At 38.2% G+C, this 13,764-nt stretch overlaps 1 protein-coding gene across 1 annotated transcript in view; it reads right to left on the minus strand.

Annotated features, from left to right (window-relative positions):
- LOC311520401 (chondroitin sulfate proteoglycan 4-like) overlaps positions 1-13,764 on the minus strand; it is a 63,141-nt gene that overhangs the window by 21,287 nt on the left and 28,090 nt on the right. Inside the window, exons 3-5 of the mRNA XM_084627811.1 lie at positions 9,912-13,481; positions 8,410-8,880; positions 6,547-6,723 (exon numbers count right to left, since the gene is read on the minus strand). Coding sequence (XP_084483937.1) covers positions 6,547-6,723; positions 8,410-8,880; positions 9,912-13,481 — 4,218 coding nt within the window. The remainder of the gene's footprint in view (positions 1-6,546; positions 6,724-8,409; positions 8,881-9,911; positions 13,482-13,764) is intronic.

The following is a 13,764-nucleotide window of genomic DNA, read 5'->3' on the forward strand; positions in this document are numbered from 1 at the left end:
CTGTATCTCATGTTGCTAAAACAGGTAACCCTGTAATCCAGTATGGTTTCTTATCATTGACTGTAGTGTTTAACATTCTGAAATTATTTAAAACTTCAAGGTATCGAGCGACACCAACAAACAACCTAACCAGTTTTAAAATGCAGCTTGATATGTTATATAATCTTGTTTATGAACAGGATTAGATAACGTGGTTATCTGCGGCAGCAGGGAACTGGACTTGATGACCCAGGAAGATCCCTCCAGACCTGTCCATCAACCAACTCCTGCATAAATCAGTATTTCAGAGGAAAGTGCAAATGTCTGACAGTGTCTGTATTCTGACAAATGCAGCAGTTTATTTCATGGAGTGTTAGAGCCATGTTCTTCCCCGTCGGCAAAACACTCAGCGCCCTCAACTTCCAGTGCAGTAAATGGCACTAGATATGTCACAAATTTGGGCCATAAGAAAGACAACAGATTAAAATACAATACAACTACTAATAAAAAGGCAACACTTTTTTTTAAACTAAATATTTTCTTTCAACTCCCACCTACTCACAATATGCACCAAGGGCTCAATCCTGTAAAGGACTGGTAACTCTTGGAGGTACTGACTGCATGGGAGATGAAGGCACGCAACACTTCTGACAGTTGCTCAGCACTTTGAGCCAAGGCCTAAACTGAGACAAAAAACTAGAGTTTATGAACACAGCATAAAACCCACTACTTTAATTCTAGCAATTCTAGTGCAAACATGACACGTGTTTCTGTGTCTTCAGGGCAATGATAAGGCCCTGGGTTTACTCAGGTTTACAGGCAGACGAGCACTGTAAGTACTGATGTCCCAGGAGGGGAGCATTGTGTGGGCTTCATTTAATTTTGGGCGGTTATTTTCTGATTTGAAAGAAAAGAGCAACTGTTGGCTTTACTTTTGATCTGTTTGCATTTTTAATTATGGGTTAAGGTGCCTAGAGCCCGGGATAGGACATATCTATTATAAACTAAAATCAAGTCCATAGATATTCAACACATGCACACCAGCTCATCCCATGAAGAGTTGATTTATAGCAAGGATCGGCAACCTTTGGCCCGTGGCCCACCAGGGAAAGCCGTTGGCAGGCCGGGACGGTTTGTTTACCTGCTGCATCTGCAGGTTTGGCCGATTGCAGCTCCCACTGACCGTGGTTTGCCGCTCCAGGCCAGTGGGGGCTGCAGGAAGCGGCGTCCAACATATCCCTCAGCCCATGACGCTTCCCACAGCCCCCATTGGCCTGGAGCAGTGAACCGCAGCCAGTGGGAGCTGCAATCAGCCAAACCTGCAGACGCTGTAAGTAAACAAACCAGCCCAGCCTGCCAGTGGCTTTCCCTGGTGGGCCACGGGCCAAAGGTTGCCAATCCCTGATTTATAATATAAAATCTTTGATAATCAACAGTTCTACTTAAGGTGCAGAACAGATACCATAATGTACCTCTCTGACTTTTAGTGTATTAATAATATCATATTGCATTTGATTCCATTGGCTTTTCTTACCTCTGCCCAATTCCTGCTCTTTAATTCATTATCAATAGCTATTTGATGGTAAGGTTATGTTAGTAGTTTAATGAGGAAAAAAATATCCTTGACAAAAGTTATTTCACTTCTCCTAAAAACAAAGATAGGAGATTTCTTCCTGATCCCAACAACTAAGCATTTTTTCTTCAGGAAACATGAGCTTTTGTAATTTTTTTTTTTTTATGGGCTAATCTTTGAAAACAAAGATGTATCTTTAAAGATACATGATAACTGATGATAAATGCTGACTTTTTAATAATTCCCACTATGTAAAGGTTTTATTGCCACTTGTTTGATCTGTAACCACCCCAAACTCTTGTCAGTAATACCTTTATATCACATCATCCTGTACATAGAAAAATATAATACATTGCATATAAATGGTAAAACACTAGGGAGAATATTTACAAAAGAGCATGCAAATGTGTAGCCATGTGTAACGCCAATGCTAAACCTCCGCATGAATTTTCTTCATTCCAACTTAAGAAATAATAGGGCTTTTTAGCTATAAAGATATTGTTTATTCCATGCCTCCCCAGCACGCTTACACACAATGCCTTTTTTGTGTGCACACTGTGTTAAGATTCTCCATTTGCTGTATAATGTGATACATGAGGAATGAAAGGAGATCCATGAGATGAAATGGAATGTAACGAGGCAAAACACTTGAAATACTGCAAATACTTTACAAGTGACTTATTTGCATCACACAGGGTGGAGATCAAGGTTTCCTTAAGAACAGAATAAAAAAAGTATGCAGAACTTCCGAGATGTCACTAATTCAGCATTTGCCTAACACATTCCACTACTACAGTGGCAGGAAGGTTCATGACCTTGCTTGCTGAGAAATGAAAAATACTCCATTGACCTAATCCAGTGTTCTGCTTATAGAGATACCCTGTTAAGCAGAATTAATTAACAAGAAGGATAATAACTGTTAGATTTTTTTAAAGAAAAATTCCACATATATGAAAATATAGCCACCTTGTGGCTACATTGCAGTACAGCACACCTTACTACTACTAAATCTTACTTAAATGCATAGATAAACGGGACCAGCAGAGTAAGGATTTTTATTTTCTCTAACCTGAATCCCCCTGATTTTTGCAAAAATGCTGCTTAAAACATGCTTAACTTTAAAAGTTTCTGTTTAAGACACAATGAAGTGAATGGGTTTCAAATGTGTGCTTGATGTTTACCATATACTCAAGAGCTGTCATGAATAGGGACAATCTTAAGCCCATATTTGTGAGCTTTTCTGAATCAGAGCTCTCATCTGTTTGCTATTCTCTGACAGGGTTTCTCTTTCTGATTGTTCAACTGGACTAAAAGTCCTGGCAATTCCCTTCTAATTGTTTAGAATACTTATGGTTTTAAGTTACAGAGTGAAATTAAAGACTATCGTTTCTCGTATTAATAAAACTTTTCAAATCTGTTATGTTCATGCAAATATTGCAGAATGATACAGAAGTTCAAAAAAAGGAAAATCCAATAGCCCTCATCCCTTTAAAAACAAAACATCACCCACACACAAACACTAAGGGAAGAAAAAAACCCTGCTTTGTTCACCACCCTGATACCAATCATAAACACTGTGGTTTAAAGAGGGAATGTTGAGGAGGCCTCAGAAGTGAGGGAATTGGAGTAGAAGGAATCACTTTACATTTGAGTAAGTTTGACAGTTTGTTGTGTTTGGCAAAAAGTCCCATAACAAGACTAAAATGTAACTTCAATATCCATCTGGAGACCACCAAGAGCATAATACTAACTTCCATAGGGGCCCTCCGTTGCTAATGGATGCCCATAAAGGGATCTGATACTTTTAACATTTTTGTTCTGCTTTGTTACTGATTTAGCTGTTCTTTTAAGAGCTTTGTTACACCCCAATCTTGCAAGCTTGCTCATGTGCTTAGCTTTATGCACTGTGAGGAGTAAACAGTGTGTAAAGTTATAACATGAACTAGTGTTTGCAGGATCAGGACCTTATTCTGTAGTAGGCAACATGACCAAATCTATTGCTTGAAATGCAAAAGTTTCTTGCAAGAAAGGTTATCCTCTAAACAAGGTCTTGCAACAAGGTCAACAAAGTGGTTTTCAGGGAATTTTCATTCAAGTTTGTACATTTACTTCTTATCTCTAAAAAGGTATAAATTAAGCCAGGGCTATTGTATTTAAAAATACATAGATTACTACAAGCAGGTTAAAATTCAACAGCTAGCAATACAAGATTCCCAGATGAGCAAGCACAGCCCGGCTGGAACCTCGAATTTAGCAAGTTTCACCCTAGGTAAGCACTGCCTTGGAACTCCCAGCTGATGATAATAGTCAGCACTGAGCCAGGCTGTCAGTTCAAGAAAAATCTTTATAATCCACTTTTCCCCCATCTATTTTAGGCATTCATCTTGGTTTAAAGTGATTGGTTGGAATAAATCAGATTCTCCAGCTTTGTATAGTGTGCACAGAACTATCAGAAACGCAATAGTTCTATATTAAGAACAGGGTATGTAAGCACAGTAAAGGGTCAAGCGTGACAAGCAAAACCACAGTCATGAATACAAGAACCATGGGTTTGGTGTAGGCAGGCTGCCCAATTGAGTAGATAGCATTTTATCTATGTTCTGGATGACTGACCTATTTCAGGATTAGATTGAAAAGTTGTGTTATTTATTTATATTTTAAAATAAAGGTACATTTTGGGTCTGCCAATCAACTTCATGTGTTCCTATGAAGCCTGGTCTTAACAATCATTTAAAAAAAATCAGTGTGCTGTGCTGCAGGGTCTCAATTCTGTCAAAGGATAGTTCTTCAAAGCAATTATACACAAGGAAAGAGAAATCAAGAAGTAGTCTTGGTGGACACCTTTCCCCTGGGTGTATTACTAGATTACAGTTAATACCTGCTGTGTTGACGTCTGAAGAACCCCACCAGTGGGTAATTATCCTCCCCTGCGGGAGTTTACTGTGTAATACTTGATGCCTTCTTCGAGAAAATTGCCAAATTGTCAGGACTCAGCCTGGTGTAAAAGCCTAATATCATGGTGCACTGTAGTGTGGATGAATGCCCACAGTGGGTAAAGGCCATCACTGTGAAGCACAACATTGCTAAAACTGATTAGTATAAATTATTATATTTTCTCTTTTTTTCTTCTGTGAAAAGGTTTATGGATGATGCTAAAATACTGTAATCTCTACAGTACTCAATCTGTCTACACAACACTCAAATACCATTCATACTCAGGATTAAATGCAAACTTGTTTTAAATGTTATAATTTGTAAATTGCACTGTGCTATACTATATAACATTATCCTCCTTCAAATCCCTCCTTTAAAAAACTCTTCTCTGGTGTGATGCCTACAATATACTTGCAGCTCATTTACTGTTAGACAGCTGATATGCCGTGACCACCATTTTTCAAGATGTTCAATATCATTTTATTATCTGTACTCCTACCCCCCACCCATGTATGTTTGTTTTAGTCACCAGTCATCTACTCTTCAGGGCAGGACTGTCTCCTATGTTTTTATAGTGTCTAGGACAAGGGGGCTCCGGCCTGCAGGCACAGTTGTAATATAGATAATAATCCTCTCACATTTATGTAAATCTGGAATTATACCACTGAAGCAAATCGAGCCACACCAATGTGAAATAGGGATGAGAAGAAACCATCCTTTATTCTTTACAAGATAGAATGGTTAGTTAAATGCTATCTACGGTTACTAGGAGAAAAAAATAGACCAATTCTACAATCTTCAATTCCACAAGTTCTTTGGGAACTATACAAAGTAAGCAGGCTTTGGGTGTTTCAGAATATTATCTTTAATTCATAATTAACAGCCACACCCAACAAACCTACAGTAATAGAGAGTAGTAGCTCCAGTCTCTCTAGTAATACTGTGAGGAGCTGGTAACAGCTCACCTTAAGTGATCACTCTCGTTACACACAGTGTGTATGGTAACACGCATTGTTTCATGTTCTCCATGTATATAAATCTCCACACTGTATTTTCCACTGAATGCATCCGATGAAGTGAGTTGTAGCTCCCAAAAGCTCATGCTCAAATAAATTGGTTAGTCTCTAAGGTGCCACAAGTACTCCTTTTCTTTTTGCGAATACAGACTAACATGGCTGCTACTCTGAAAACTGTGAGGAGTGGTTCTATTTTGGACCATTATATAATACAATATTATTATTTTTATTAGGACTTTTAAAAAAATCTGCATACATTTTCTGAGGGAAACTCATATCTCCTATCAGAAATGTCAGATACTTAGTCAATTCCCTAAAGCATAGTAAGTGGGTGAAACTCTGTTCTCTTACACCTATGCTGTCTCCACTGACTTCAGTGGGAGCTGCAGAGATACAACAAAGAGCAGAATTACTCTCAGTGGGCCTGATCCTCAGGAATAGCTCAGAGGTGCTAGGCACAGAATCCGAGGGATGGTGCAAAAATAATCTGAAGCCGCCTTTATGGTCCCTCAATCCTGAAGCCTGCCAAAGGCCAATGCCTCAAGACTGCTCTGACTTACGCTGCTTAGTAACTGCATCCAAGTTGCCATTACTCCTGCCAGGGAATGTTAAAACACAGCAGTGCTCCATCCATACACCCTTCACCGCCACGTGTCCCATGTCAAGGCCAAGAGGAGCCAGTGGCACAGATCCAGCTATAAGGCCCTAGGCCACTCAGGGATTCCTCTTAGACAAAAGTAATCATCAGCCAGACTCTTAGGTGTGTTTAAGGTCTGCTTTGCACAACCAGGACAGCACAACGCAAACTTAGCAAGAGCCAGGATCTGATCCCATATGTATAAACAATTGTCACAGTATCCAATCTATCTTCAGAGCCTATCACCATGGTATCTAAGCATCACAACTGGCTTCTAGTACATAACATATATTTCCAGGTTTACACATATCTATCTCTAGTCTCTGTGTTATTATTGTCCTATAAAATAACGTCAAGCTAAAAATGAAGATTTTAAAATTATAAAGACGAAAGTATGCAGAACTTACCCTAAGTATTTTGTTTGTACTTATAACAGGAGCTTCATCATTTACCGACGTAACAGTCACAAATATAGTTTGGGGCAAACTTTGTTTCCACAGTTCTGTGTTATTTGCTATGACAGTAAAATTGTCAGTCAGCCCCTCACTACCATCATGAATATAGTAGATTAATTCTTGCTCTACCTGAAAAATAAATGGACTGAAAATTAAAGAAATTAAAACAAAAACTGTTTTGAAATTTTAAACAAAAAGCATTCAACCATTCCAGCTCTGCAATAATTCTCTTTCAGCCTTCACGATCCCATACTTCTCCCTCTGATGCACACTCTTCTATCTCTAGCATATCAGATTGCACATGAGCATTTGGTTATTCTGAAACAACCTCAGATATAGAAAGGCATGTATGCAACTGTATCAGAAGGTCAGAGACAAACCAATAAATCCCAAAGAACTCATATAAAAATAGCTAAAGCACAGTTAAGAGGGTTCATTTTTGAAAATCAGTTAAGTGTTTCATTTTTATTTAGAAGAGGCAAAATGACTTAAGACATCACTATCTGCAGTTGAAAGTCAAATTTCTGTTTTTGGGCCATAAAAATTAAAAATCTCATATTCATTAACATTTGTCAAAGGTTAACACATTTCAGTTTATGCATTTTGAAACAAGTTAAAAATTGAAACCTTCAAATTAGAGAGTTTTCATTCAGATGTAAAGTAACCCTCAACTATGTTGGCAGTATAAGATACCTGTCAGGCTTCTATTCATTTTGAATTGTTGACTTATTACATCCTATGCCATTTAAGACAATTTAGCATATTCGGAAGTCTGAAAAGTAGTATAAAATCATACATATTCATGTCTGGGCAGGAGTTATCCCACTGGAATATGACATATCAAAATAATACATAATGTAGATCTTTATTTTCAAATAAGCATATTAAGCAATATATATCTTTTTATGTGCATCAAACACCCATAACTCTGGTGTAAATTTTTGAAAGGGGAAAATACTTTGCAAACCTTCAGTATGTTATTTTGCATCAAACAATTATTATTTGAAGCTGGTGAATCACAAAACATCTTGCCATAACCCCTGCTCCTGCCCCATGCCAAGGGACTGGGTGGAGTCTCCATCACTTGAAGTCTTTAAATAAAAATTGGATGTCTTTCTTAAAAACATGCTCTAGCTCAACCACAAGTACGGGTTTGATGTAGGAATTACTTGATGAAATAATGTGCTCACTGTTATGCAGGAGATCAGACTAGAACATCATAATGGTTTGTTCTGGCCTTAAAAATAGATGATTTTGAGACCCTCACTGGCTTTCTCACCTTTTTCATAGCCCTTTAAGGCTACACAAAACTTATTAGCACTTGTATCTTATCATGGAGACTCCACTTTCTCTGCTCCACCAACAACACTGATATTTGTTCACTTCCCCACTAAGCACATCCAAGGTTTCTTCCTTGCCACTAGTTTGACATTCACTCAGAACTCGACTGGAAAACAATGTCCTCCCCCTCAACCCTGCTACTTCTACCATGACTTTTGCAGGAAACTGCCAACTAGTAATGGTTAAATAGGGCCTATTAGGGAATTGTGACATATCTTATTTGTATCTTGTAGCTGCAGGCATATAAAAACATATGTGTACCTGTCATTGTTTCCCTCATTCTCCCTTCTCCATTTCATCTTGTCTTAGACAGTAATCTCCTCAGGTAAAGGTCTGCCCTTTATTGAGTTTGTATAGTGCCTAGCACACCTGACCTGCAGGTGTGACTGCAATACATATAATAATCAGCAATTTAAAAATACTCAAACAAAAAAAGGACTGACATTTAGATCAAGCTTACCACAGTCAGATTACCTGTTTTTTGGTAAATTTGGTTAACTTCACTCCAGGAAAGCGAAAGTTTCCAACGTGCCCATTCTTTGGTGGCTCAACTAAAATAAATTCACAACTGAGTCCTGTGAAATGCTGGTTAGAAATTTTTAGATAGTCTTCCACCAGAGCTTTAGAACCACCTTCTATTACTGTAAAGTTCTGCACTTCTAATGGAATCAGCTTTGGGATGACATCTACAGAGATTTCTATTCCATTGACCACTCGGATGCCATTGGTCACATCCAACGAAAAATGGTCTTGCAGCTGGTCAGAAACTGTCTGCACATACTGAATGTTGCCATCATCAATATCTTGCTGGGTAAAGGTCAAAACTGGCTTTTGTTCTGCACCAAGGTAACCTTCTTCTGATGCAAACTTCCGAATGTATCCATGCACTGGAGGAGCCCTTAATGTGAATACTATCTCTGATGGAGAACTGTTTTCATGCACAACCTTAAAATTATACATACACAAAAAGTCATTCAAGTAAAAACAAGACAATTTCTTCTTTAATTCTATTCTGAATTTCTCACTTCTGTTCTCACTGGGACAGTAAATCATGGATTATTTATCCACCGGTTTGGCTGGAATTCTCTATTTATAAACATTATATCTGCAAATGCCTAGCACAATGCATTTCCAGTATTATATTAAGTAGATGCATGTTAGGTAATACTGCATGAGAAAGTGTTTCAAAACCCAAAACATATCCCATAAGATCTCTCAACTGAAAAAACAAAAACAAAAAACATCATGAGTTAATTATCTAAGAACTGTGGAATGCTGCTTGGAATGATGATTTCACAATCAGCACAATAATGTACAACATGAGCCTCCTTGTGGTAGTTACTTTAATGGTGAAAATGATCCCAATAGGTGCAGAGAAAAATATTAACCAGAATAGGCCAAAGCTAATGCTTCTGAACTGATGCTTTTAAAACTTCAAGCCGTATCCTCAGCTTGTGTAAACTGACAGACCCTTTGTAAATAAGCAAATTCTTTGGATACAATTTAAGTTTTTTTCCCCAATATTTGTTATTGGTTCACCTGCCATGAAACTGCAAATACACTGATAAATGTATTTAAAACTACCTGGTTTTCTTGCAGTGTTGATAATCACAGTGTCTCTGCAGCTTAATTTTCTCAAGTATCAGTACTCAGGGAATCAAAGCCTATGGTCTCTGTCTTATTTTAACAGATAGATTTTTTCTCCTTTCTAGTGATGGGAGGCATGCTAGTGTCAGAGTGCTGGGCTACCTGAAGTCTATAGCCCTTTCTGCACTGATGCCAGCAGATTCTCAAGTGCGGACACCATAATTGGAGTTACTCTCCAAAATTAATATCTAGCAATAATTTAAATTAGTTAGGTTAAAGGTGACAGTTTTGTGGAACTGAGGCATTAAAAGGGCTTGCTATGCCTGGGAAACAGGAATAAAGAAGAAAATCCATTACAGATAGAAGATTAAAGCTAAATTTTAACTCACCTGCAATTTCCCCTTACTGATTTTAACTGGTTTTCCTTCTTCAACTAAGAGGTTGTTATTATGTACAATATTTGGTGGACGCTGATGGCTTTCCAAGTACATACGAACATGCATTCCAGCATCCTGGTGGATATCCTTAGCATAAACTGTAAAGTTAAATGTGTCAAAAAGGTTGTTACTGTCATCATGCCTATAAATCACATGTCCCCTTTTTAGGTCAAGTTGAGTAAAGGAATCTGTTGCCAGATTTTTTACATAGATTCTTCCATGTTTTGGAGATAAGAATATCTCATAAATAATCTCATGATCCCTTCTAATGTCTTGGTTTGTGATGGCACTAAGGTTAGTTGTTGTAATAGTTCTCTCTTTTCCTTTTTGGACCAATAAGCCTGTGTTGTTTGCTAGTCTAACATAGGGATCTGAAGCACTCACTTCTAGAAGGGAAGACGTGTAGTGTTTGCCATCAGTTACAAATAACACAAATCGCCCATAATCTGCACCACTATGTATAAATAGGACTCGCTTTTGCTCCAGGTCTTCTTGCTTGAATTGATAGAGTCTGTGACTGGTATCATTCACTAGAGTCAAGTCTCCATTTGGAATGCCACGCCTAGTGTACAGCAACTGTCCGTCATCAAAATCAGAATCAGGATCATGGTAGCATAGGTCTGCCAAGGTCAATAAGTGCTGCCCATTCTTAACTACATGAAATACCTTATCAACCACACGTACTGGTTTCTCATCATTCTTCAGCTCAACAGAAATATTAAATCTTATCTCTGCTGATAAAGGTTCTGTTCCAGCAGCAGAGCTCACCCATTCTCCTGATTCTTTGGTGGATGCTATGACAAGAAATTCATCGTACCTAGTTTCAGTGTCATCATGGACATACATAAGGCGTTCACCCATTATATCTTGGTTACTGAAAGTGGTGAGGTTATCATTACTTTCTGGTGAATCTGAAAAGTTAATGAGTTTTAATTTCCCATGTTGAGGACTCTTTGTAACTGTATATTGAAAGGCCTTATTATCCAGGGTTTGTGCAAACAATCTGCTTTTTGTTATTAGCACTCCTTCACCTTCAGTTATGGTCAAGCCATTGTTTGTCAAAATAATGCTTGTGAGATCTGCTTTAATGTTGATTTTGAAATCATAGACATTTGACTCCAAATATTTTGTAAAAATTAGTAATCTAAATGAATCCTGAGTGTTCTCATGGGGTCTGTCGATTAATTCATATTCTACTTCATGATCTATAATGCTTTTTTGGCTAAAAGTTGAATTTTTTTTCAAGGCTTGGTTGTTAAGGAGCATTTGCCCTTTCTTGGGTAAGGACAACAACTTATAATTAAGTTCATTTTCAGGTATTTCTATATCCACTATCACAGCAAAAAGATTATCTGAAGTCAGACATTTCTTTTTTGTTTTTCCAATTTCTAGAGGAACACGTTTCAATAAATTATACCTCAACCATTTCACTGTGATTGGAAACATAAGCTCATCACTGATTTTGTTTCCAATACGAACCTTAAATTTAAAGTGTTCTGTAACATTTTCCAGCTGCAATGCTTTGAAAATACTGTAGTACCTCACACGGCTGCGCTCAATGGAGCGCTGAGAAAAAGTGTTTACTTGCTTCCACTCTCCACTAGAATGTTGCCTTTGAATTTCACCAAATTGAGGTGATTCTGTGATCTCATATCGTATCTCCATCTCTTGCTGAATGGCATTTGTTTCAACTGCCAAGTGGCTGAGTGTGATCAAAGTGGCATTGCCTTGTAGCACTTTTATTCCTGTGTTATTGACCACTTTATAATCCAAAGGAACAGCCATGACACGCAACACAACTGTGTTGCTCACTTTCTCTCCATCACTTGCTCGCAGCACAATCCTTGAGTTCTTGACCCCAGTATGGACAAAGAAAATGTTGCCTTCTTTTAAGTCCTCATTAGAAAAAGTAGTAATGGCTTTCTCGGGATTCTTGGAATTTTCTAAAAATCCTGCTTCTGTATTCAGATTTCCAAGTACTGAAAGACTGAGATCAGCAGAGTCTGTGTCTTGATCTGAAACCTTTATTAGGTCAGCAGTCAAGAGTTTCTTTGAGTTCTCTAACAAAAAAAATAAGTTTCCCTCAGGGAGCATAAGTTCAGGAGCATCATTTGTCGGAGTGATGGCAATCCTAAACACATACTGCTCATTTCCTTGCAGATATGAAGGCATGTCCTTTTTACTACTGGCAGAAATGGAAAAAGTAAAATTATCGTAAGTGTCCTCAGAACCATCATGGACATATAGAACTCTTCCTTGCCACAGGTCTAACATAGTAAATGTGCCCTTGTCCTGCTCTGGTTCAACCCCTAATTTCAAGTAACCATGAGAGGGCTGCTCCTTTATTTTAAAAAATATCTGTGACTGACGAACCCCTAATTTCTTAAACTCTAAATTTACTTTAATATGTTTAGATTCAAGTGGAGCTTGTCCACCCTCTGGGACAATCAAGTTATTTAGAACCAAGAAATGGCCACTATCCTCTTTGCCTTGGGGTTTGGAGATTTCAGGAAAATTGACAGAAGTGGTGGCTGCTGTTACAAGAGGAGTCTTTTCTGTTGTCACTACAGAAGAATTTGTCTTAAAAGAATTCTCTGTTTTGCATCCAGCTGAAACATCCTTTGTAACCAGAACATTCTTTAACGATCTCTTTTCTGAATTGGCTTTCAGGTCTCTTAAGCAACCTTTGAAGGATCCTCCTCTGGCATATTTTCCAGAAACTGAAGTTAGCTCTAACTTTATCACTTCTGCCCGTGTGCTGTCATCTACACCACCTACAAAGAGTGGCCCTTTAAGAAGGGGTATCTTGATGTGGGAAGGCAGTGATGTTTTCACCATTTCTCCATCTATCATCAGCTGCAAATATTGTGTGGTAAATTTTAACTCAATGGAGTGCCACTTATTATCACTGACTGACTTAAGAGAGGAAAGCTGCATTCTACTTTTACTCTTTCCAATATGGGCCTTAATTCGTCCATCCTCAATTTCCATTGCAATGAAATCTCCTGCTTGTCCAGAATGATAAAGCAGCAAACCTCGCTGAGCTGAGGTCCGTATTGCACACTCCAAGTGTCCTTCACCCTGGACATTCCACAGCTGGAAAGAAACATAGGATTTGGAACTAAAAAAACTGATAGGCTCATCTTCACTGGCAAAGAATTCATCACTGCATCCCAGTGACACTTCATGAACATTTCTGAACCCAGGATAAGGTCTCAGGGACATTAGGATCTCATGCTGATTAAATAACACGTCATCGATACATCCTCGGAAATTGGTTAGTGCTCTGTCAAAGTAAGGAACATCAAGGGTACCGCTCCCACCAATGTAGAGTCCATGTTCAATGTTTAATTGATATAGAATCCCAGGCATTTTTGTACTAGTTCTATAATGTTTATCAATAACCAGTGTGACATTATCATTTTCATGATATAATTCAACCAGGTGCCAGGCTAAATCATTTAGCCGGGAGCTCCGCTGAGAACGCAGCACTCGTTCCCCTGCTCCAAAGTTCATTCTCAGCTGTAAGAGACAAAATTTTAATGATGAAAATCAGTGAGCGTATGGATGACAATTAAATGAATTGTGTGTGTCTCAAAGAAACAAGTAATACTTAATGTTTTGACAGCTGCTCAACTTAAGTTTCAATCATTGCATTTTCAAACTATGAGCACAAATGTATTTATTATTGTTATGGATTTGCTAACACCACAACATCAAGTCCAAACCCATTGTACATTTTAGGAAGGTTTACCTGCCAACACAGTTTTAGTCTGGGTCAGATGCAAAACCAGAAAGCAACTAT

This window comes from Lepidochelys olivacea (genome assembly GCF_965140295.1).
Source record: "Lepidochelys olivacea isolate rLepOli2 genome assembly, chromosome: 5".
Lineage (NCBI taxonomy): Eukaryota > Metazoa > Chordata > Testudines > Cheloniidae > Lepidochelys > Lepidochelys olivacea.